At 53.9% G+C, this 23,910-nt stretch overlaps 1 protein-coding gene across 3 annotated transcripts in view; it reads right to left on the minus strand.

Moving 5' to 3' along the window:
- SCUBE1 (signal peptide, CUB domain and EGF like domain containing 1) overlaps positions 1–23,910 on the minus strand; it is a 126,083-nt gene that overhangs the window by 82,773 nt on the left and 19,400 nt on the right. For all 3 annotated transcript variants that reach the window (XM_079143295.1, XM_079143294.1, XM_079143296.1), the window contains exon 3: positions 20,268–20,396. In XM_079143295.1, the coding sequence (XP_078999421.1) occupies positions 20,268–20,396 (129 nt within the window). The remainder of the gene's footprint in view (positions 1–20,267; positions 20,397–23,910) is intronic.

Consider the following 23,910-nt stretch of genomic DNA (forward strand, 5'->3'; position numbering starts at 1 on the left):
GACTCTCTGCTTGGTGTCCTATCTTCCCCACCCAGGGAAAGGTTCAACTGAGAGGCCAACGAAATAGATCCAGATCCCCCACACTGGACTCAGTGCAGAAATGCTGCTTTGTCTCTGGCACCACCCATCTGCAGCCATCTGGCCTGGTCCAGCTCTGCACCTCACTGAAAGCTGGGAACCAAAGGGCAGTTGACGTAACACGTCTACACGCCCTCAGTGACCTGGCAGGGTGGCTGGCCTTAGGGACGTGGCTGTTTACACTAGTAGGGAACAATGCCTTGCCAACACTGGTGAATAATTTGAAACAAATGCAAGGCCATGTAAACATTTCTCCCTCACTCCCAAGTGATAAGCCCTGAGATTAAGTAGGCGGGAAGGGGGGCTGCTCTTCTGCACCCTTTCCACATGTCCAAAGAGGCCTCACCCTCCATCCCTAGTAGGGCCCAAAATCATGGATGCTGAGTCCCCTTCAGGCCTGGGGTCCCCCTTGTACCTTTTGCACCCCAAGGCTCCAGCCCTCAAACAGGACCACAGCGAGGGCTGGAGGGCAACCAGCTGGGGTAGCTGGGCTTGTGAGACAGTTGCCCACCAGACAGGACAGGCTGGTCACTGGGAGGCCCCTATCAGGCCTAGCAGGGTACTGTGGGTAACAGTCCTTTGGCTCTGACAAGTGGGGGTGGGGGATCAGCATGCCCTACTCCATGGCCCCCCAGCACTTGGCACACTCTATATGAGAGGAAGGAAGGGGGCCCACACCTGGGAGTCAGGCTCCCTGAATTCTGCCCCTTTGCCTGACAGCCCAAGGGTAGTACCGAGACCTTGTCTGCAGGAAGTGCTTCAAATCTTGGGGACTACAAATTGTCCTCCAGGAAGCTCTCCTTGAGTGCTGTGGCATGAGCAGGCTCTTTCCTCTCTGCTATGAATTAACTGGCTGTTGCCAGTGCTGAGGGACCTCTGTGGACACTCCATGTGGCAATCCTGCCCACCCCATGTCCACACCCAGGCGAGCTCAGGGCTGGGTGGGTACACTGTGGCCTCACTATCCCCACAGCAGCACGTGTTGCCCCCAGACCCCAGCTCAGGGCTTGGGCACTGGCTCACCAATCCACACGCAGTCCCGCACTGGGTAGAGTTCTTACTGTTCCTGATTTGCAGAGAACACAGATGCACGGAGAGGGAAGAGGCTTGCCCATGGCCTGAAGAGGCAGAGAGGGGATCTGAAGCTCAATGAGTCGGTGCAGAGTGCCCCTCCACAGCACAACTTCCTGGAAAGAGGAAGCATCCAGGCCAGTCACGGGGCAGCAGGTTGCCCAGGTAATAGTGCTGATCGGCCTCCCCTGGCCCTAAATACTCCCCTTTCCAGAACCCGGCACGACCTTCTGTGACTTCTTCCCAGGACTCAAAAAATCATCCTCAACTCCCAAGTCAGGTAGCCACTGTTCTCCTCTCCTTTCTCTGCTTGGACCACAGGGCCTGGCTGGGGACAGGCCTGCATCTCCTTCATATCCTGCTCCCAGCAGAGAGGCAGGCTGAGTGGGTGCTCAGGCATCAGGAGGGTACACGACGTAATAGGCCTGGACCTGCACATGGCGAGGCCAGGGAGCCCCGTCCCCCAGGCAGGAAGCCCACTGCGGGAGCACGTGTGGCTCCCTGGGCACGCACAGGGCTGCAGTTTAGGGTACCACAGCCAGTGCACCACTCCAGCCACTCTCCGGTCACCTCTGCTTCTGTTCTCTGAGCGTGTCCCCTGGCTCACTCGTGCCCGTGGTGCACATGAAAACCTATTTACTGACACAGTCCCTTTCCCGAAAGTTTTTCTTGCCCTTCTGAGTCCGCTTTCAATGTCTCTGTTCATTCACTCAGGTGCAAGCACTGAACACCTGCCAAAGTGGACACAGCACTCTCCCGAGGCCACCAACGCTTTAGGCCACAGCATAGGAACCAGAGGCTTCTTGGAGGGGATGTAGACCCTGGGCTGTTGACAGAGGAGTGCAAGGAGCTCTGTGACCTGAAGCTGAAGGAGGACGAGGTGCCTGGAAGCAAAAACTGGAGGAAGGGGCAGGGCAAGGCCCAGCGGGAAAGGGCCTGCAACCACTCCAGGGGGAGAATTCTGGAAACCACTAGGGAAAGTGGCTAGTTGAGGCCTAAAGCTTGGGTTAAGGTGCTCAGGAGAGCCAGACTTGGTGTGGAGATGAGGCTGCCCTAGGTTCCGGCTGCTTTGTGGCCTGTGACCCTCCAGGACTCCTGAAACACCAGCTCTATCTGGCCCTCCTCTCCTGGTGCGGTTGGCAGGGAGACAGTTCTTGGGGTAGACATCCGTGTGGTCTGACAGTCACCAACCACTGAGGCCCTGGCCTGTTTCCAATCCCAGGTCCAGGATCCCTGAGGGGATTTGGGCGGGCCCTGTGCCTCTGAATTCTGCCGGCAGCTCACAGACCTTCATCTTCATTTATAACCACAGAGGAAGGTCCCAGAAGGCAGGGAGCACCTTGGCATGGGGACACAATTATAAAGCAGACACTAGGAGGCTCCCTGCAGGAAACCCTTTTGAGTGGCAGCAGAGCTGAAGGATGCAGAGTGCAGAGGACCCCAAGGCCTAGTTCTGTGAGGGACTGGGTGGGTCACCCTTCTCATGCATCAGCACCTCCGGGGGTGGACACACTCCCTCCTTTGACAGACAAGTACACTTTTAAGGTTGTGCGACCAGACCTGGGGGAGTTCCTTATTCTTTAGGGTATAGGCAAGGAAGGGAGAGGAAGCTGTCTTGGACGTCCCTGGCTTGGGGGGTCTTAGCTGCTGGAGCTGGAGACACTGTCAGCAAGAGACGAGCACTGTGGAGCCTGGGAGGGCAGTGGAGGGACTATGTACCTGGTGTGCAGCGGGTGCTCACTGGTTCAACCAAGGGCTGTGGGAGGTGGCAGATGGGAGGACAGGAGACAGACAAGGGACCAAGGTATGTCTGACATCAGGCAAAGGAGGGCCTCACTCCAGCTCAGCGACTGGCCCTGACCCCACCCAGCCACCCAGACCTGAGAAGCATCTTGTCCCTGGAGCTCTTGCCCCCTGTCCTCCCTACCCTGTCACTGAGGCTGTCATCTTGTGCTTACCACCTTGCCCAGCTGTCCCTCCAGCTCCCAGGGCACAGCCCTGGCTTGTACCTCAGTGTCCCCTACACTCAGTGTCCTCATGTCCAGTCTGTATACTTCTCCCATGGCTCCGGCACCCTGTCCTGATCACTTCTCCATGGGCCAGTGGGCCACTGAGGACTCTAGTTGGACAAGCACAAGGTGTCACGGCACCAAGGTCCCAACAGGGTCTCTGGGATCAGGTCCCCTGGCCTCACTCTGTAGTGCCCTGCCATGAGCACAGGTCTGGTGTTGGGGTGGAGAGCAGATGGCCCTTAGCTGTGACTCCTACTGTGTCTGCTCAGTGGGCTCCCACCTCAAGGCCCCTACCCTGCTCCCTGCCAACCACACATGGGTCACACTGGGGATGAGGTCTGAGCTTGGTGGTTGACGGGCTTGTTTCCCAGTAGGAGGGGTCCCCAGAGCTACTCCAGCAGGCTGTCAGGGCATCTGCTTCCGCACGGCCTCTGCAGGCAGGACTGTGGTTTGCCCTTGAGGTTTGCTTTTGGCGCAAGGTGCTGGTGTTTGTTTTGATTAATAGCTGGCTGTCTGTCCTCCTTTGGACCAAGAATTCAGGTCTGCAATTATTTATAACTAAAAATTACTTCTGGATCCAGTTTTGGTTGCTTTGTGTTTCCCATGAACGTCTCATGATTTGAAACAGAGACTTGTGCACTCGCTCCCTGCACATATCTCCACGGCTGCTGGGAGACTACTGTGTGTCAGGCCTGCCTGGCTCCAGTGTCCAGCTCCCACTGAGGGCAGGAACAGAGGCAGAGGCGTATCTCAGAGGTGGCCCAGACCTCCTGCCCTGAGGGCTCCCACCTGGTTCTGAGGCTACAGTACGGCCTGCCCTGGTGCCCTTCAGAAGGGCAAGGGTGTCTGAGGCACAAAGTCTCTTGGCTATCCAGTGGCTCTTGCAAAACTGCATTTGATGAGTTAAGTGTAAATAAATGAGAACCAGATGGATTTGATTTTGGATAAAATACGCTGGGTCTCAGAGCTTTGGGGCTCAGGCTGTGAAGGTCCAGGGCAGTCTCTGAGCTGTTGAGAGCTGTGGCGTAGGCAGACAGGAGGCACGACCAGGGTCTCCTGGGACCTGTCTGCTTGTTGCCCTGGCCATCAGCTGAGGCCTTCTCTGGGGGTCCTGATTCTCCAGCAGGTCAGCTGTGTGCAGCCCCTTGGCCTGGGCCTGAGTTTGAGCTCAGGGCTAGGAGATGAAGTACATGAGAGGGGGTCAACTTTCCAGTTCAGCAAGCCCCTGTCACACCCAACCCAAGCCAGTTGGGAGAGGCAGGGCTCTGCTGAAGCTGTGGCCTTCAGGGCTGCTCCCATGCCTGCTCATCAGGCCCGTCTTGCACTCCACCACTGCCCTGCAGACCCTGCTACATAAGGTCTCTAGGGATGGGGGATATGCTGCCTAGCTCAGACTGCTGACCACGCCTCCTTAGAATAGTTTAGGTGGTGTCACCATGTGACTAAAACCTATGGGACCTGGTTTTTTCCCCAAGCCACACCAGATGGGACACAAGATTCAGGGAGTACCTCTTCCACACCTGAGGGCAGGCCACTCTGCTATGTCAGGCCAGGGCTTCCTTCTCTAGAAAGCAGGGATAATAAGAGTTCCTGGGGTGTTTGGGAAATGAAAGGAAACAATGGAGGTCAAGCCCTCAGCAGAGCATCTGGCACACATCAGTGCACGCGAGCAACTGCTGGGCGGGGCTCTGAACAGTCAGGATCACAGGCATGGACACAGGCTGTGGACAGCAGAGTCCCTCCAGACTCAGCCACCTCAGCAGGCAGGGCACAGACCGCCTCAGCCTTCAGGTCTCTAGGTGAGACACTGGGGCTCCTAAAACTGTCTGCCTCTGACAGCTCTGGGCTCTCCCTCCTGCTGCCCTTCTCAGGCAAGCCCCAGGCTACTGAGGTGCTCAGAGCTGGCCCAGAACCGGGCACGGCTGCGTGTGGTCTGCTGGGGGAGGGGGCTTTCTCATGCTCTGCACACACCACTGCTTGCATTTCTCCAGTTTTTAAAATTGTTTTTGGGATAATATTCACTTAACATAAAATTTGCCACCTTAAATGTGTACCATAGTGGTGTTTAGCATGCTCGCTCTGCTGTGTAACCATCACTATGGATTCCAGAATGTTCCCATTACTCCAAGAAGTCATCCTGTGCCCATCTGCAATTATTCCCACTCCCCCAAGTCCCTGGCAATCACACATCTACATTTTCTCTCTGCAGATTTGCCTATTCTGGACACTTCATAAAGACAATGAGACGATGCTTGTCTTTTTGTCCTGGCTACCTTCAGATGGCACTGCTCGTAGTACGTGTAGAGGCCCGCCCTTCCTCATGGCCGAGCAGCCTTCCATCGTCCCTGTGTGCCAGGCTTCCTTAGCCTCCACCAGCAGATGGACTTCTGGGTTGTGGCTACCTTCAGGCTATTACGAACAATGCCGGGAACATTCATGGACAAGTGCTGTGTGGCCAGGCCCGCAGGCCTCCTGGGTTGCGCCTCCGGGGGCATCACTAGAGCACGTGGAGCTCTGGATCTCACTTTCCGAGGAGCTGTCCATTTTCCACAGGGCCACGCCACTGTCTATCCCTAAAAGCAAGTTGAAGTGTCCCGTTCTCCACATCTTATCACTCCTGTAGTCTTGTATATGTCTTACTTCAGTCTCCCACGTGGCTTTCACTCACATTTCCCTAACTGCTAACAACGCGGAGCATCTTGCCATGTACTTACTGGCCCCTTGGGTCTCCTTCAGAGAATCGTCTGTTCAAATCCTTGCCCTTTAAATCTGGTTGTCTTGGGTTGGAAGAGTTCTTTATATAACCCAGACCCTAGATCCTTATCAGATGTGAAGGGAAATACTTCGTCCCATTCTGTGTGGACACTGCCTCCTTTAAAAGGGCCTAGGCCAGCACTAGACATGGGCAGCATAGGGCAGGGCTGGGCCACGGCAGCGAGGCCTGGGCTCCACTCCTGGGAGAGTTCACCCTGTCCTATGTCTTCCCCAGTCACTAGTCTGCCCAAACCTCTACTCTACTGATCTCTAAACTTAGACAACAGCCAATGGGCTGCCCACGCTTGGGTGCCCAACAGACATTACAAACTTGCCAGAGTCCCAGCTGAACTCCTATCACCACCTCCCATGAAAGAGCAGAACAGAATGAAGCTGGGTTCTGCCATCAGCCTCCCCATCTCAGCAAGTGGCTGTACAACGCCCACAGTCTCTTTGGTCCCAACACCTGGCAGTCAATCTCCATACCATCTTCCCATTCCATATCTATGCCCCAGCAGCTGCACCTGCTACGACCCCAAGGACAACCGCCTCCTCACTGCCATAGCTGGGCTAGCCAGCTGGTTCCCTCTCCCTGGCCTAGGTCACTGCCTTGGCCTCTCCACTGGCCTCCCTGCTTCTGCATTGTTCCTGCTAACCCAGTCATCCTTCTCGACACTGTGATCTCAAAAAGTGCCACCCAGCTGTGCTATTCCCTGCGAGCCCCACAAGGCCCCAAGAACACACGCTCCCTTCCCTGTACACCAAGGCCTCCAGAACACTCCAGTTGTGTCCCTACCTGTCTTACCCTCACTCACAGACTCCAGCCCATGTCTCTGCCCTCCCCTGACCACACCTGTCCTTTCTCCACTTCCAGCCCTCTGCACTTTCTCTCTGCCTAGAGTGTTCTCCCCTCACTTTGGCACAACTGGCTCCTACTCCAGACTTCAGCTTGCAAGTCACTTCCCCAGAGACACTCCCCTGACCACCAACCTAAAGCATCTACCAGGCCACTGCACCAGGTGGCCCTGCTCTGCTTCCTTCAGAACTCCTCCAGCTACCTGGCATCTCCTCTGGGATTGTTCCTCTCCATCTCTCTCTAAATAACAGCCTTGAAAACAGGGGCTGCCTCAAGCACTGCTGTGTCTCAGGGTGTGGGACAGTGCACGGGCACCTCACATATCTGTGGGCCAAGTAACTGAATTTACAGCAACAGGCTTGGGGAGAGGAGCTTCTGACCTAGCTATCCAGGGCCCTCGCTCAAGGCCTGTCCCACAGGATCAGCTGCTTGGCCTTTGGTGTCGTGTCCTAACAGGTGGGCTGCACAGGGGCAGCCCATGAGGGCCTCTAGTCCTTATATCCAGCCAAGAAGCAGATCTAGCAGAGTGAGAGCGAGTGTGCCTGGTTGCAGGTGGCTCCTGGGGGGGACTGAAGCCACGGTGTGTCTGGCGGTATGAAGGCATGAGGGAAGAGCTGTGCTCATCTACCGGCCCCAGCCTTGTCCAGGAAGTTGCCCAATGTGGAGTGAACATGGCCTGCCCCTGGGAGCTGATGGGGAGGTCAGTGCCTGCACTGGTCTGGCGCCCAGTGCTCTTCCTGTCTTTTTGGTGGGTGATGGCCTCGCATGTGCGCTGGGAGGAAGCATAGCCCAGCACATCCTCCTGCCCTGATACAGCACCAAGGTTGCTACTGGAGACGAGCTGCATAGCACGTCAGTGTTTCAGGAAGTGGGCAAAATGGGGTCTCAGGGGATCTCCTCCTGGCTGACACTTCATGGACCTTCTTCCAGGCACTCCTGTTAATCATGAAGCAAGGGCAGGGGAGGGGCTGCAGGAGCCAGGAGGGTCTCGCTGAGCTTCAGCCCTGCTCTGTGTCAGGCATGCTCCTGTGCATCCCGCTGAACCCTGGCGGGTGGGGCAGTCCTACAACCAGAGGCTCTGCAGCCAGCAGCCTGCCCATGGTCCCCAGCAGTGACAGACAGAGTTGGGATGGGAATGGGAGGCTTTCCTCCCCACATGCCCCTGATAGCACAGCTGTGAATGTGCTCCTGGCCCAACATCTGCGGGAAGTGCTAGAGTTTTAAACAATTTCTTTTGATGCAAATGAGAATGGAGGACCGGAGGGGAAGGAGGAAAACCAAACAAACAAGTAATGGAAGCAGACTGATAGCTCTGGGAAAAGAGCGAGATTATAACGAACGTCTTTGGAGGCACAGCCCAGCTGGGTGCAATGGCCTAGGAGGCCTGCAGGCAACAAGGTGTGGGCAGCTGGGGGCCTTACCCCTCATAAGAGAAGCTCCCTGCACCAAGGGTGTGCCCAGGAGTGCCACGTGACCTCTTGTTGATACAGGTTGACAAGGGTCTCCTGGTCAGTCTGTCCTGCCTGAGCAGCCAGGCGGACAGTCTAGAATTCTGAACCTTTAGGCACCCGTTCTTCCCACTGGAATCTGGCACTTTCTTCCACCTTCTAAAGCTGGTGGGTGTTAAGCTGCCAGCCTTTCCCCAGCAGCTGGCCACTCCTTCTCCCTGATGGTGCCTCCGCTGGCACCTAAGAGATTTCTGTGCAGGTGAGGGCTGCACACCCAGACTGCAGGCATGTGCCGTCCGGGCCACTTGGCCTCCTGCACACATCCTGGGCAGAGAGGTGGTGAGGCGCTGGTTAATCTCAGCGGGTGAGAGTCCTGCAGACCGGAAGACTGCTGGGGTGCAGGGGAGGCAGACGACACGAGAGGCAGGCTGCCTCTTTCTAGGGTAGCTGAGGACCAGCGTGGGGAAAGGCACATTTGGTGGCAAAATGTGACAGGTCTCTGCGGAGAAGCTGGAGTGGAAGGGCCATAGCGATGTGGCGGGAAGGGCTGGGAGGCAGGCTCGGGTGTGGAGTGCTCCAGGTGCAGTCCTGAGGCCCGCCTTGCTATGCCTGCAGGCCTAAGCCTCCAGGTCTCTGACCAGGGGACTGGGGTGCCTGGCTCCAGCGACAGAAATCGCCTTTTTCACAGACTACCACCTCCCTGAGCCCACACTTCTACCTGGCCGAGCTCGTCTACATCCAGGCTTTGTAAGTGCTGTTCCCACTTCCTAAAATGCCCTCCCCTCCCCCACCTCTCCTCCCACCTGGGTATCCTCCACTCACTCCAGGCAGGGCAAGTTGCTCTCCCGCCCGTCCCTCAGCACGCACACCCGGTATTAATTACACACAGGACGTTATACTGGGAGCCTCTCCACATGGCCCGGAGCTCCCTGGGGCAAGAATCACCTCTAACTAATCTCAGAACCCCTGACCTGGCAGACATGGGCGTGCAGGGACTTTGCTTGCTAAGAGTCTGCCCTGTTACAAGTCATTTCTCCAGGACATTGTTGCAGTCAGATGGTCAGAGGCAGTGGCGCTTACTGGGTGCCCACCGACTGCTGGCTCCCCACATCCTGGGCTTTGATTACATTCCCTCATCTCGGCCACACAATTGTACACCAACAGTGAAAAGAGTCCTGATGGAATACTGGGGGAAGCCACGTGCACATCAGTTATGTTATAACCACATACTGTTATGTCTACGCCCCACAGTACTGGACACGGACACCGGGATGTGAGAACTGTTGATCTGCAAGGGTGGCCAGGTAATGGAGAATTATTTTCTGTCTTTTCTCTTGATTCCTGAGTGGTGTGGCCCAATTGTTCCACATGTGGAAGATGGGTAAGTGAACAGACACTCAGGGTTTGGTCTGACTTCAGTGGTCCAAGTGCAGGGCAGAGAGGTGTGGGGAACAGAATGGGGGGTCAGAGAAGAGGTGCACAGGTTGGGGTACTGAGTGCCTGGGGCTGGCAGGGGGAGCTGTATGTGCAGAGCTCTGGGGGTGGAGGACAAGGCAGGACCTGCTACAAGTCGTTTCTCCAGGGCATCTTTGTGTCCCAACCAGGTGGTCCCAGCAGTGGCTGCTCTTACTGGCCACTCACTGGCCACTTACTACTTAGTTTTCTGGGAGCATAAGGAGGAAAGGTAGGGCTGGAGTGGCAGGCAGGGTCCAGCAATGAACCACTGGTGGCAGCAGTCTGGCCTGTGGGATCCTGTCCTTGTCACTAAAGCAGCACCTGGGAGGTTACAAGAGACTCCATACCAAGCAGCCAGGCAGCTGCCACAGCAGCCCACTTCCCACAAATGAGGAACATCATTGGGCACAAAGTGTCTCTGCCAACTGTCTATTTCTAGTTGCATGTGGTTGGGATGAGGTGGGTGACAGGGAGGGGTGCTGGGGCACAGGGCTGGCTAATGGCCACTAGAAATAGTCAAGGCCTGTCCAGGTGTGGTGGGGTTAGGAGGGTCACTCCAGCATGTGCCAAGATGCAGCTGGGTAAACCTGGGTGACCCATTCAGGTGACCCTGAATGCTGTCCAGGGCCTAGCTGCTCCAAGACAAGCCAAAGTGCTGGCAGAGAGGCTGCTGGACAGAGACTCGGGGACACTCATCTTGCTAGTGCCCCAGTTTGGGTACACAGTGTGGTGTCTGGTCTGGGATGGGGATGTTTTGGTGGCAGGGTATTTTTAAAGAATCTTAAGACACTTACTTCTTGTTTATTCCTCAGAGTTGTGACCCAGCCCTTGTCATAGGGACTGCAGAGGGGGACAGGCGAAGGCAAGTGTCTGCCTGCCGGGCCGCCCTCTGTCCACAGCAGGGTGTTTTTCTTTGCTGTTTATGGACTTGTATTCTCTGCCCTGGGACAGAGCAGGACTTCTTCCCTAAGCCATCAAATCCAGACCTATGCAAAGGTGGGGCTGCCACGGGGCAGAGTGAGGACAGATTTTGGCTCAGAGGAAGGAGGACACTCTGACCACTGGCAAACACTCCACCTCACAGGGCAATGTATCCGGGGGACAGGAGAGGGAGGGACCAGGAGGCCAATGCCCCTCATGCCTGTTGTATGCCATTCTCCCAAAGCGACCTCCTGGGGCCACCATCATACCTCCTTACCAGGCAGTAAAAATGAGCAGAGAACTGGCCCCAAACTACCAGCCAGGAAGGGAGTGGGAGTCAAGGCCCAGGGAGTCTGATTCCCAAGTCCATGTTCTCCCCACACCTGGAGAAGGTCAGCAGGTCTCCCCAGCTGGGTGTGTGCTGACACTGCCCAAGAACCAGCTGTGCCCCCTTCACTGTCAAGTCGTGCTCCTCCCAATGGTCAAGGTCAAATATTCTGTCCCTTAACCTGGCCACCTGCCATCTCTCCATCATACAAATGAGCCTTGCAGGCCCCAGGACAAGAAGCCAAGTCCACCTGGAGCTTGGCCCTCTAGGGGTTCCCAAGGAAGCAGAGGAGACCTGCTCCAAGACGTTCAGCACTGAGCCGCAGGGAAGCCAGGGAGCGTGAGAGCAGGGTCTCCGATAGCCAAGACCTGAGGGGTCAACATCAGGAGGCAGGAGAAGGGAGAGTCCAGGGATGGGAACAGCAGGTGCCAGGGTGCTAGAGAGCAGAAAGGGCAGGAGTGCGAGGCCAAGAGAAGTTGTTCCATGCGCTGGAGGTCAGACGCACAGGAACGCGCAGCACGCGGCAGACAGTGACTGCATCTTGCTGAGAAGAGGACACACAAAAGAGCCTGGCCACTGTCCCCTGAGTCTAAATCATATGGACACCAAGCTACCAGGTCACAAGGTGCTGCAGGGAGGAGCAGCCCAGCCAGGGGGTTTCGGACTGTATCACAGGGGCCGGGGGCTTCAGGGGTTGGGGTGGGCTCCAGGGTGAGCAGCCCCTCCTGACTCCTGCTTCATGGAAAGTGCAACCACTCCACGATTCTGACTGAATAAAAGGCATTCTGCGCCATAAACCAGACCCCACAAGATCTGGAAACCACTGGTCGGTTCCCATTCGTATGTCACGTACGATGTGGAGACTGAGACACAAGCAGGGAGTTTCTCAGTCTCCCAGGAAGTCGATGGCCCAAAGAAGCTGACTCAGCCAGTGTTTCTTTAGTGCAGGCAGCCACTCAGTGCCCTGGCTCCCCTGCTCTGAGCTGGCCCTGAGTACAGGCTATGGAAAGCCAATGCCCCTCAAAACATGCCTGGGTCCGAATTGGCCCATCTCTCTACACCAGCACCAGGAGCCCCCGTTTCTGCAGTGACCTGGGGAAAGAAGGAGGCTCGTTTATAAAGATGCACACTATTGTCTAGGGTGTTTCTTTTTCTGAGGCCAAGGAATTCCCATCAAGTTAACCGTTATAAAAAGCCAAGAGGAGAAGGGGTCTTGAGTCTGACTTGTACTTTGACAACAAATCCCTCAAGGCAAGTGTTTAGAGACACCTGAATGTGGGCCAAGAACAGAGAAAAGGTGGGTGTGGGGTGGGCGTAAATAAGGAGAATGGGAAGAAACCGCCTCGGTTTACCTTAGGAAGCACTGGTGTTTGTGGAGCAAGCCCAGGACTGTGCAGAGCTGTTTAGTCTTACGCTAGACGGTCAGCATTCCTTCTCCTAGCAGGAAGTGCGCTGGAGCTGCTCGAGTATAAAGACAAATAAACCGCAGCCACTCCAGCCTTCACCGGCCCCAGGGAGCAGCACTGGCTCCAGCTGCCCTCTGGGAGGGAGCTGGTGTGAGCCCTTTCATCATGCCACCCAGCAGCCCAGCCCAGCGAGGGGACCTTGACCCTCTGCGGCGGGGAGGTGTCTGGGTGTCCTGGGTGACCGCCTCCCAGGTGCAGCTGGGCTCCAGGCCTGCACAGCCTCCTGAGCGCCCTCCTGCTCCTCCTCACTTGGCAGCCACGCACGCCACCTGCACACCCAATCTCCTCATTGATCCTAACAGACAGAGACCAGCCCCATTTTGCAGAGACCCAAACTGAGACTCAGGAATGAGGTGATATGACCCAGGCTACAAATGGGAGAGGAATCCCTGATGTCAGGTGACCCATGCCAATGGACCAATAATGCAGGGACTGAGAGGAGAGGGAAGCTTTCTGACCTGTAGTTCATCTGGCAGCAGAGAGGGACTTGAGATCCCTGCCAGGGGCTTTGCATGCAGCCTGGGCCAAAGCTCATCCCCTGCATCTTTGCCAGCTCAAAAATACATCCGCTTTCTTTACAAAGTGCTCTGAGTAGAAATAAAGGATGATTAGATCATTTACATCTGTGGAGCCTTGTCATGCGCCAGGCACTGTGGTGTGAGTTTCATGAAGTTCGAGTCATTTGGCCTGTCTCCTCACAGGCAAATAAGCATGGCCACAGGCCCCACCTTGCATAAGAGGAAACAGAGGCCCAGAGAAGCTGAGTTACTTGCCCAAGGTCACACAGTAAGTGATGAAATCAGGGTTCAAAGCCAGCAGGTAGGGAGTGTCATCCACCTTCAGGTCATGAGCTCCCACCCAGAGTGGGGCACAGGTAAGGTTCTCATGAAACTTTTACAAAACAAATTAATGTCAAGATCCCTGGCTTTCAAAGCCATCTAGAAGTTTATATCTCTCATGGTCCCCCAGGTCTGACTACTCTGAAGATGTCTGAACTTGTGTGCTGTTTCCATTTGGATGACTGTTTCCATGGCAGACAGAATTCATCCCAACTGACTCTTGAGTCCTGAACCCCACCCCACCCTAACATCTGTCTAGCCCTCGATCTTCCTCATCTCAGCCATGCCAGCACAGATACACAGAAACTGCAGGAAAAGCCGAGCAGGGGCCTTGCTCTCGTTCTCCCTTGCCGCCTACATCTAACCCATTAGGAATTCTTGTTGGCTCTTTCTAAAATCTGCTCTGAGTTCGACCATAGGCTCTGTTGTTGTCATCTTGCATTGAGCCACTGACACCTCTGACCCAGACCACTGCAGTGGTCCCCTGCTTAAGTCACGCTGCCTCTTACTGCCCTAACAGATTCTCTTCTGCGCAGGCAAGAAGGGGATTTTTATCAAAATGTCAATCAGAACATGTCACTCTCTGGTTGATATCCTGTGCCTTCCCAGTTAACAGAATAAAACCCTAACCCGTCTACCATGTAGGAGACTGGCAGAGCCTGGTCCTGCCTGACTCCTGCCCTCTCCTCATTCTGACACTCTCTCACGCCGACCTTGTCCCCATTTCAGGGCCACATACTTGTCCCCCTTTTCCCTAGACAGGATCTTTCCTAGATCCTTGACCAGCACTTCTTCCTTCTCACTCAGGCCTGTGTTCCTTCCCTCACGTCTGGGGGAAGTGACTTCTGAGGCCAGACTGTAAAAGTTCCACACACTTGTCCTGTGGGGACCCGCCACCATGCTGTGAGGACCATGCAGAGAGACCGTCAGAAAGGCTCTCCTAAGTGTCATGGCCAGCAGCCAACATCAACCACTAGACACGAGCAGAAAGCTTCCAGACGATTCCAGTTTCAGGCCATCAGGTCAGCCCTGGCTTCACGTCTTCCTGCTGAGGCCCCAGACACCACGAGCAGAGACTAGCCATCTCTGCTGGGCCCCGTCTGAATTCCTGATTCACAGAATCCACGAGCAGAGTGGGATGGTCTTGGGTCACGCAAGTGTGGGTGGCTTTCATGCCACCAGTACCTGGAAGCCTACCTATCCAAAGCGGCCGCCCTTCCCCCAGTACCTTCTCTCCTGCTGTTTTGTTTTAGTACCTTTTTGGTGGATCTGACCTTTGCTGGGTTGTATGCGCGTGTGGGTAGTCCCTCTCTCGTCGCTCTGTGAGTCCTTAACCGTGGGGACAGCACTGGTTTTCTTCACGATGGTATGCACCCTCTGCACTGAAACTCTGGCACACAGTAGGTGTTCAAAATAAACAATGTTTGAGGAAACAGATGACTGAATGCCAGGCGGAAGGTGCTGCTTTGCCATGGCAGCCATCTACCTTCCGCTAGTCATTAGTGCCTCCGTCTTCCCCGCCAGCCTGGACCCTGAATGAGACGGACCATCTCACTCCTCTCTGTCTGCCCTGTGCCCAGCACAGAGGTCAGCCGAGTGGGAGCTTGTCCCAGGTAGTGAGCTGCTTCTACAAATGCTTTTATCCATTCATTCTACAAGTATTTATTTAAACGCCCACGGTCTGCCTGGTACTGCACTAGGTTTTGGGAGGCAGGCGGGGAGTAAGCAAGACATCCTGCTCTCCGGGAAGAAGGATCACAGACAGGGCCGCAGGGGAAGTGAACAGCATGGAGAGGCCAGAGAGGACCCCCGAGCAATGGGAGATGAGAGCTGGGTGCTGACAAGCAGGGTCTCGTTAGGTCCATGACGGGGCAGCCTGTCACCTGAGAGCTGTGCTGAGGCAAGGAGGGCAAGGTGGGAGGAGAGGGGAAGAGGCTGGCAGGCAGGGCCCTGGCCTGAGGGGCCTTGGGAGCCAGAGCAGTTAGGCCCAGCACTACCTGGGAAGCCATGGGAGCCCTGCAGGAGGCCCTGGGAGAGAAGGGCTCTGCACAGGCAGACGGGGTGAGACAATCTCCCTAGGGACGTCCGGGTTGTCTAAACAAGGCAGCGAGTTCTTTTCCTGGCCTAGGCAGGCAGAACGGGCATTGGGGAGGGGGAGCTCTTGGCATGAACTCTCTGGAGTGAGGACTACCCTCTTGCCCTCTAGTGCCCTAGCACTAGCCTGATGCGGGGATTTCCAAGTGCCTTCAGTGACTCAGGGATAGATGGCTGTCTAACACTGCGCGAAGCCAGCTGGCACTGTCTTGGTCACTGTGGGTCAGGGGCTGGGCAGTGGGCACAGGCTTACAGGCCTTGTCTTGAACTGGCAAAATCACAGGCCTGTTCGCTGGCCCCAGCTCAACTTCTCATAGCTATTCTGACCTTGAGCAGGTAACTCCCCTCCCAAAGTCTCAGTTTCCTCACGTATAAAAAGAGGACACTAAGGGCTTCTGCCCACAAATGTCACAGGACCTGGGAAAGAACACGGGCCCCATGCGGGGTGGCTCCCACAACACAGGGAGCCTGACAGTGCCCCTCATCTCACCCCATGGAGCTCAGCTGAGTGCAAGGTGGGGCACACACTAGTGCTCATGGGGTCCACAGAGTGATCTGGTTAATCGTCAGTTCTGCCCAGCCTGGTAGGGAGGACTGCTCCTCAACAGGGATAAAAAACACTGAACGTCCAAAACTCAAACTGTGAGCAACTTGAGAAACATATTTTTCAGTAAGTCAAGGTAAAGACTAAGGTCGAAGAAAACATCTGGCTAAGTGAACTAATGGCTTCAGAGAAAAAGGAGCCTTGCTTTGTGGAGACGGGAAAAATCATCCACTGCTGGTTTTAATTTAAGATGAAAAAAAACCTTATTCTATTAGCCTTCGTACTGCTCTGCTGTCCAAGTGCGTGGAGTGTGGAATAATATTTTTCAAACAGAACTACTGCTATTTCAAGTAATTACACAGCTAAAAGCAGACATTTGGGGCTGAGCAAGATCTCATCATGGTTCCAATTCCCTCTGGTGTCATTTTCTGTTATATTTGAGAAATTCCTCAATAAAGATGTCAAATAGAGAGAGGGCTACACTCCCCAGAGGACAGGGTTGGCCACTTTCCAGGACACGGCCACGGGCAAGCCATCTCCACAAGAAAAGAGCCTCATTTCCTCAAAAGAAAGGGGAAGAAAAGCTTCCACTGTGAGAACTCAGACAAGAGCCCCCAGCCCCAGCCTCCTCTGAACCCTCCCCATTCACTTCCAAGGTGATGGGGATTTGCCCCACCACCATACCGGAGGAATCTAGTGGTGGTTCAGAGAGGAATGTTACAACTGGACCAAACTTGACCCAGACTTCTGGAGCCAAAACAGCCGGCCCCACACTCCCAATGCGTGATGGGCCACGGGCTGAGACAACCTCAAAGGACTTTCCAACAAAGCAGTCAGCCTCTCACTGCCAGCAAGCACCCGCTGGGCTGGTTCTGAGTTTTGTCAGGTGGCACAAACACAATTCCAGGTAGGTAGTCAAATGACTAAAGCAGACTGGTGAGCAACAGGGAGCAGCGGGGACTGTGGCAATCAGGAGAGCACACGTCCCCTCCAAGGGAAGGAGCTGTGAGCCCATTTCAGTTGATGCTAGCAACACACTTAGGCTTGGACAGGAGGTGGCCCTGCCCTGGACCTCACACTCTGGGCTCCCTGCTCTGCCCCTCCTCTAGCCGCAGCCCTCCCTATGCAGTAAGGAGTCCAGGGCGTGGGGTGTGGTTCATGAACACCTAGAACATACCTACCGCTCCAGACTATATCCCGGGTATTTGGGGACCCTAAAATTCCCTGCCAAAATGTTCAGTTCTCAGAGAGACAGGTGATGGCACTTAGGTCTGCACCATGGCAAAAAGGCAGTTGCTTTTGGGATGAATGGCCAGAGCTCCAACATCCCCAGGCTCACTGTGGTGTGGGATAGAGCCAGGTGTGGGGAGGAGGGAAAGAAGCAGACACGGTCCACACTACAACTTTATGGCATGAAAGTTCACAGAGACCTAGAATTCTGAATTCAAGTCTAGTCTTATGAGTCATTAGGAAGGAATGCTTGTCCACATAGAAGAGACAGAGTATATTCTGGGTTTGGAGCTTTGTCATTACTGTAAAACATACAGCCACGTGGGTATGGGTCTCCATTTACACTCCTGCCCCAAGTCCCACAAATGTCAGGGGCTGCATGACTGTGGCTAAGCAGAAGTGATGTTAGAAATAACAATTTTTATGTGATATCCCCTAATTTTTAAGCATTGACAAGCCATTCAATAATAATAATAGCAAACACCACTGTGTGGATAAACCAGACGTGTAAGTGGGTCAGATGAGGGCTGCGGCTGCCAGCCTGAAACCTCAGCCACAATACGGTGGCAATGGTCAGTACCAGGATGGAGCTTTACACCTGTGTGCAGAGCTCTCCACGTCTCCATCAGGTCTAATCCCCACCCGCTCTTCTGAGGCTGGCATTGCTGACCTACTTCATAGCGGGCCTACGAAGACTAGGAAGGTCGAGGAGCTGACCCAAAGCGTCAGTGGTGGTACCAGAGTATGACCTTGAATCTTCTAACTCCAGGCCCAGCTGGACGTGGGGCAGTGTCTGCTTCGGTTCCCATGTCCTGAGACTGTAGCAGGTATCTAATTCTTACAGCACTTCAGGGATGAGGGGGCTGAGGCTCTAAAAGGTCACCAACTAGCCAGCCTAAGGTCACAGCTCAATCTGGGTTGGAGCTGGCTGGAACTGAGGTCTGACTTCCCCAAGCTGGAGTTCCGTCTTGAGAAGAAAATAGATCAAATAAAAAGAAGTCTGTTGGGAAGGGTCTCCCTCAGTAGAAAGCAGAGCTGCCACAGGGAGCGCTTTTCCTGGTTGCTGTATGTACATGTCTGAGCCATGTGAAGTCGCACTCTTCATTCTGAATCCACACATGGATTCACTGAGTCCATGTGAAGTGGCATGGGGCAGTGGGAACTTAACCCAGTTTTTAAAAATTAATCAGTGTGAAAAAAAAAATCCACTGTAAAATCAATGCTGTTGAAACAAAGATCCACCCAGACTCCACCAATGGTGTGTGGGGTTGGGCCAGGAGGCCCAGGATGTACCTGCCGTGGACAACAGCAAGGGTGTTTATAGGCAGGTGGTTCTGCACGGTCGGAGTGCTGGGGCTGGCAGTGGAGACCTGTGTGTCAGACACAATCCAGGGAGTGCAGACAGGGGCTCTGGCCCAGGTGAGGCCCTGAAGATGTCAAACCAGCCCACATCAATGCATCTCATCTGAAAGCCTGTGGTGTTTGGGGTCTGGCCAGGCACTCTGCATCTGAAACCTCACACTGAAATATCACAAGAATCCTAAAAGATAGGGCTTATGCATTCCATTTCACAGATAAGGAACTGAGGCACAAGAGAGGTGAAGTCACTGGCCAAAGGTCACACCACTCAAACTGGAAAGCCAGGGTTTAAGTCCCAAACTGGCAGTTCCCAAGGTGTGTTCTCTTGGCCACTGAGTGATACTGCCTGTTTCTAATGGGCTGTCCCCCACAGGGACTGAAAGCTCTGCCTGCACTGACTAATGGGTTACTGAAACATACCCTACACTATCACTTGACAGATGTGCAAACGACTGGGAAAGTGGAGCGCTTGCATTTTGGGTAATGAGATTAAATGAGATTACGCTTGGACAATACTTAACTGGGGTGTGCCACAATACACTAGCTGCCTGGTCCTGTGGCCCCATCAACTCCTCCCACACACCCTGAGCCCAGCCTTGAGGAACTGCCTTCAACCTTCCAGGCAGTCCGGGCCCTCCACCTAGCCAACTTCTCCCAGCCTCCAGAGATCCCACTTTGAGCTAGCTCCTCTTTGAAGCCCCCGTTAGCCCTGCTCCCATTCCCACCCCCACCCCCACCAGGAGAAACTTTTCACAGGAACTTGCTATCCAGGCCTCTGTTTTGGCACTAATTTGGGTGTAATTGCATGTTCACAGATCTGTTTCCCATAACAAGATCATCTGAGACCCAACATGAATTAAACAGAAACAGGCAGGGGACTCAGGCTAACATGCCACTAAGAAACAGAGTCCCCAAGTGCTCAGGGTGTCATGCTGTCCATACTATGTACCAAAAAACTAGGTGGCAGGATGGAAGGTTTACTCAGCCTTTTTAGAAAGTGCTGCATCAAAGGCCATCAAAAATCCAAATGATCTTTTGGTTCCTTAGTTCCACTCAAGAGAAGCATTCCTAAAAAAGCACATGGGAAAACAGGAAAGAGAAGTTTCATACCCAGAATCACGTTTGGATTCTGATGGTGAAAACACACAAGAGGAGACTAATGGACTACAACAGCAGAACTAAGACACTTTCCAATTTTTCCCTTACTCTTCTATATTTTTCTAGTTTTATCCAGCAAAAGTGAACTAGGCATATACATTTTATATAACTGGCTTGAAAATATATTTGGGCCATGGGGATATGCAGGTATACAAGGTTGTGGGCTGAACTATGTCTCATTGAGATTTTTATGTCGAAGGAATTCAACCTCTAATACCTTCATATGTGATTATCTTTGGAGACAGGACCTTTAAAGAGGTAAGTAAATTAAAAATAGCATTGTTAGTTTGGGTCCTACTCCAACATGATGGGTGTCCTCACAGGACGAGATTAGGACACAGAGAAACACCCAACATATACATACACAATAGGAAGACCACATGAAGACACAGCAAGAAGATGGCCATCTGCAAGTCCAGGAGAGGAGCCCTTACAAGAAACCAAATCTGCTAATACCTCGACCTTGAACTCCCAGCCACCAGAACTATGAGGAAGAAAAGCTTTTATTGTTCAGGCTACCTAGTATGCAGTATTTCATGGCAGCCTTAGCAAACTAACACAAGAGTCAAAGGAAGGCAAGCCTTCCCACTGCAAGCTGGAGCCGAGAAGTAGGCAGGACGTGCCCAGAGAGCATGGCGAGGCTGCAGCACTCACCTAGGCAGTTGTGTCCGTCATGTGCCAGCATGAAACCATCAAAGCAGGTGCACCTGTAGTTCCCCGGGATGTTGATGCACTCGTGGACGCAGCCCCCATTGTAGTAGTCATTCTCACACTCGTCAATGTCTGCAAAATGAAGGGCACAAGAGGCGTCACAGGAAGAGCCTGGGGGTTCCCTCACCCACCACTGCGGAAGCCACTGGATCTGAGTGATTAGATGACTCAACAGGTATTCAATGAAGTCCTTTCTGGGGAGTGGGGAACTTAAGGGTTATAAAAATGAAGATCCTGGCTCCGCAACAGACTGGTCACAAGTCTTCAGAGCAGGGCCACGTGCTGGCCATGTGTGGGGTGACTTCTGATTCCTAGCGCAGTGCAGTATGCACCATTTGTGCCTGGTTCTGGCTCCCTTGAAAGTCTCTCAACTAGGAGGCTCAGTGTATGGGGATTACAATCTGAAAACTGGCTCTCTTCAAACAGGGGAGATCACAGTAAAATCAGCTTTGCCCAGCACCAAAAAGTGCAATGGGTGGAATGAAATAAAAGCCCACTAACTCCCTATTAGGGTTTGGATGTGAGGTGTCCCCCAAAAGCTCATGCGTGAGATAATGCGGGAAGGTTTAGAGAAGAGATTATGGGGTTGTGAGAGCCTTGACTCAATCAGCGCGTTAATCACCTGACGGAATTGAGTGGTGATTGAAGGCAGGTGAGGTGTGGCTGGAGGAGGTGGGGAATTGGGGGACGTGGCTTTGGGGTATATGTTTCTATTTGGCAAATGGCGATCTCTCTCTGCTTCCTGATCGTGGTGTGGGCTGCTTCCCTCTGCCACACTCTTCCACCATGATGTTCTATCTCACCTGGAGCCCCAGGGAAGGCAGCCGGCTGTCTGTGGACAGACACCTCTGAAACCGAGCCCCCACGTAAATTTTCCCTTTCTCTGTAACTGTTCTGGTCGTGTCCAGCTGGTCGCAGCAGCGAAAAGGCTGACTACGACATCCCCCGGATAGTTTCCTTCCACACGGGCGCCGGAGCCCGGATTTCAACGGCCGGCTTCCGTGTTAGAACAAAGGCTTCTGTCTCCTAAACTGTGGCCAACAGCCTTCGGAAAGGTCACGCCTTCTGCTGTCAGGAGTCTTTCTCGACTTTTCCCACCGGGGGTCAAAGGCTATCAGTCCTGGAGTTCCAGAGGGAAGAACGGGACACCTCTGGGCGAGGCCTGGCCTGGCCAGCATTCCCAGGCTGCGGCTACACCCGAGTGAGTGGGCGCCACTGTCACTGGTCCAGCTTCACCAGAGCGCTGCCACCAGCACAGGGCGGCCGTCGTTGTGCGGAGGGGGCCAAGCACGCGGCCTGGCTCTGAGCCCCGGCGGCAGGCGCCAGGGCGGCGCCTCCAGCCAGGGAGCGGAAGTGCCGCGAGCCAGCCGGAACCGGAAGCGCCGGCGCACGCGGGGCCGGAAGTGGCTCTCGGCGGCCTCTGGGCCGGCCTGCCCACAGGACTTGGGTTTCGAGGCCGCGGGTTCGGCCTTCACGGCCCGCGTGGGGCCAGCCTGGCCACTTCCTCCTCTGCCTGGGGAGCCGCGGGAAGCCCCGTCCACCGTGCCGCCCGCCGTACAGAGGGCAGCGCCCGGGACCCACCCTGCCAGCTGAGCAGCTCGCGGTGGGGGCACAGTCTGGAAAGCAGAGCGGCCTCGGGAGCGCCCTCCCGGCCCGGAGGTGCCTGAGCTTGGCCCAGACCCGGGCCTGCCGGAGGCCGCAGAGCAGAGGGGAGGCCTGGCCAAAGGTCACCCAGTGCCTGCTCTGCCAGCCCGCCAAAAGGAGCTGGGTCTCCAGAGGTCCACGAGACCGGAGGCTTCGCCTGCCTGCCCTCAGTGGCCATCCACAATCGGCCTGGGAAGCAGACTCGGTTCCGAACTCATTTGAACTGATTTTAATCACCATATGTAGTAGGCTTCGTGACATTAAAGGAGGAGGCAAGACTTTAGGGTTATTGAAAGGGTGCGTAGTTCACAGAGCAGAGGGATACTGCTTGCTTCCCAGGCTCCAAGTCGGGGATACACCAATCCACACACTGCCCCCCCCATCTACATACACTCTGAAGGCACTGTAACCCAACTTAATTCACCAAACTGCACCCCAGGGGTCCCCATCACAGTGAATATTGTTTTCCTTCCACATTCTCTTGACATCAACCAAGAGTGATTTTTCCATACCCTTACCATGACAGCACCATGAGTATCACCTCTCATTGCTCAGACCCAGTAGCCCCAAAACTGTTCCCTCTCTCAATCAGGTGACTCAGGGGAAGCTTCAGCAGTTGCTGTTGATCCCATGGAGTGTATGTGACATAGGTGAGGGAAAGGTCTTTTATTTCATGCTTGGGTAATAGAATTCTCTCCCCGCCGCCCCGAGCTGAGAAGGAAGTAAGCCAGGGTCTCCTCTGGAAACCCACCTGCCCTTCTAATTCTCACAGCAACCCTCTGGAATAGGTATTTTAACTGCACATTATGGTTGTGCAAACTAGAGTGCAGAGAGGTCAGGCAATTGTTCAAGGTCACATAGTAAGTGGGGGGCAAGGATTGGAACAAAGGCCTTTCATTCTACAAAGCCCACATCCTTTCTCGTAAGTCAGAATGTCCATCACATACAGTCATTGGCAAAATGCTTTATACATGTTATATGACCCTTCACATGTTTATGCCACATACTGAGAAAGTGCTATCCAGCCGTCCAAACAGCCATTTAACCCATTTATCCTTTCTCTTGTTCCTTGTCCATCCATCCATTCACATGCATACCTACCTGTTGCATGCCTATACATCTACTCTAACAACCAGTCAGCCATATACCCACTTACCCACCAACTATCCATCCACTTATCCCATAACCTATCCATACAAATCCATTCAACCATCTTCCATTTATTTATGCAAAAATACAGCATCTCAATTTGACCACTCCTCCAACCAGTCACCTCTGCACCCATCCATTTATGCAGGCACACATCTGCCCATATATCCAAATATTCAGTCAGATGCCCATCCTCCTATTAATCTAAAAAACCACTCACCAACATCCAGTAATCCATCCAAATGCCTAACCACCCACTCATTGGTCCAAACACCCGCCATTCTAGTAAACACACCCCACATGGCACACCTAACACCTACCTACCCATCTACCAACATTCCAACCTTCACCCATTGATGTACCCAAATTTCTATTTGCTCACTTACCCACCCACTCCCTCAATCATCAACAATCCAAAAAGCTTAAGAAATACATGCAATATGATCTTCAAAAAGAATAAGAGGACAAAGAAAAAGAAAAGATAGCTGATGAATAAGATAAGCTGGTGATACTGTGGAGAAATATATCTGGTAACTCTAGCACAGTTCCAAAAGGTGAGCTACAAACAGGGCTGAGCTCTCGTGAAGTCAAAACAAAGAAAGAAACACAGTCTGTTACCATACCTATCAAATGCAAGTGAGCCAGCTGATTGAATAGTGGTGAGGTCTGACAATCCACAGGCCTCCAACAGGGGGGCTCCTCCCCAGATTAGAGATAATGATGGACCTCAATTTCCCTGGAGTTTGCTTCTCACTACTGGAATGATAAATGATTTGGCCACCATAGCCATAAG

This window comes from Sciurus vulgaris (assembly GCF_902686455.1).
Source record: "Sciurus vulgaris genome assembly, chromosome: 5".
In the NCBI taxonomy this organism is placed as follows: Eukaryota; Metazoa; Chordata; class Mammalia; order Rodentia; family Sciuridae; genus Sciurus; species Sciurus vulgaris.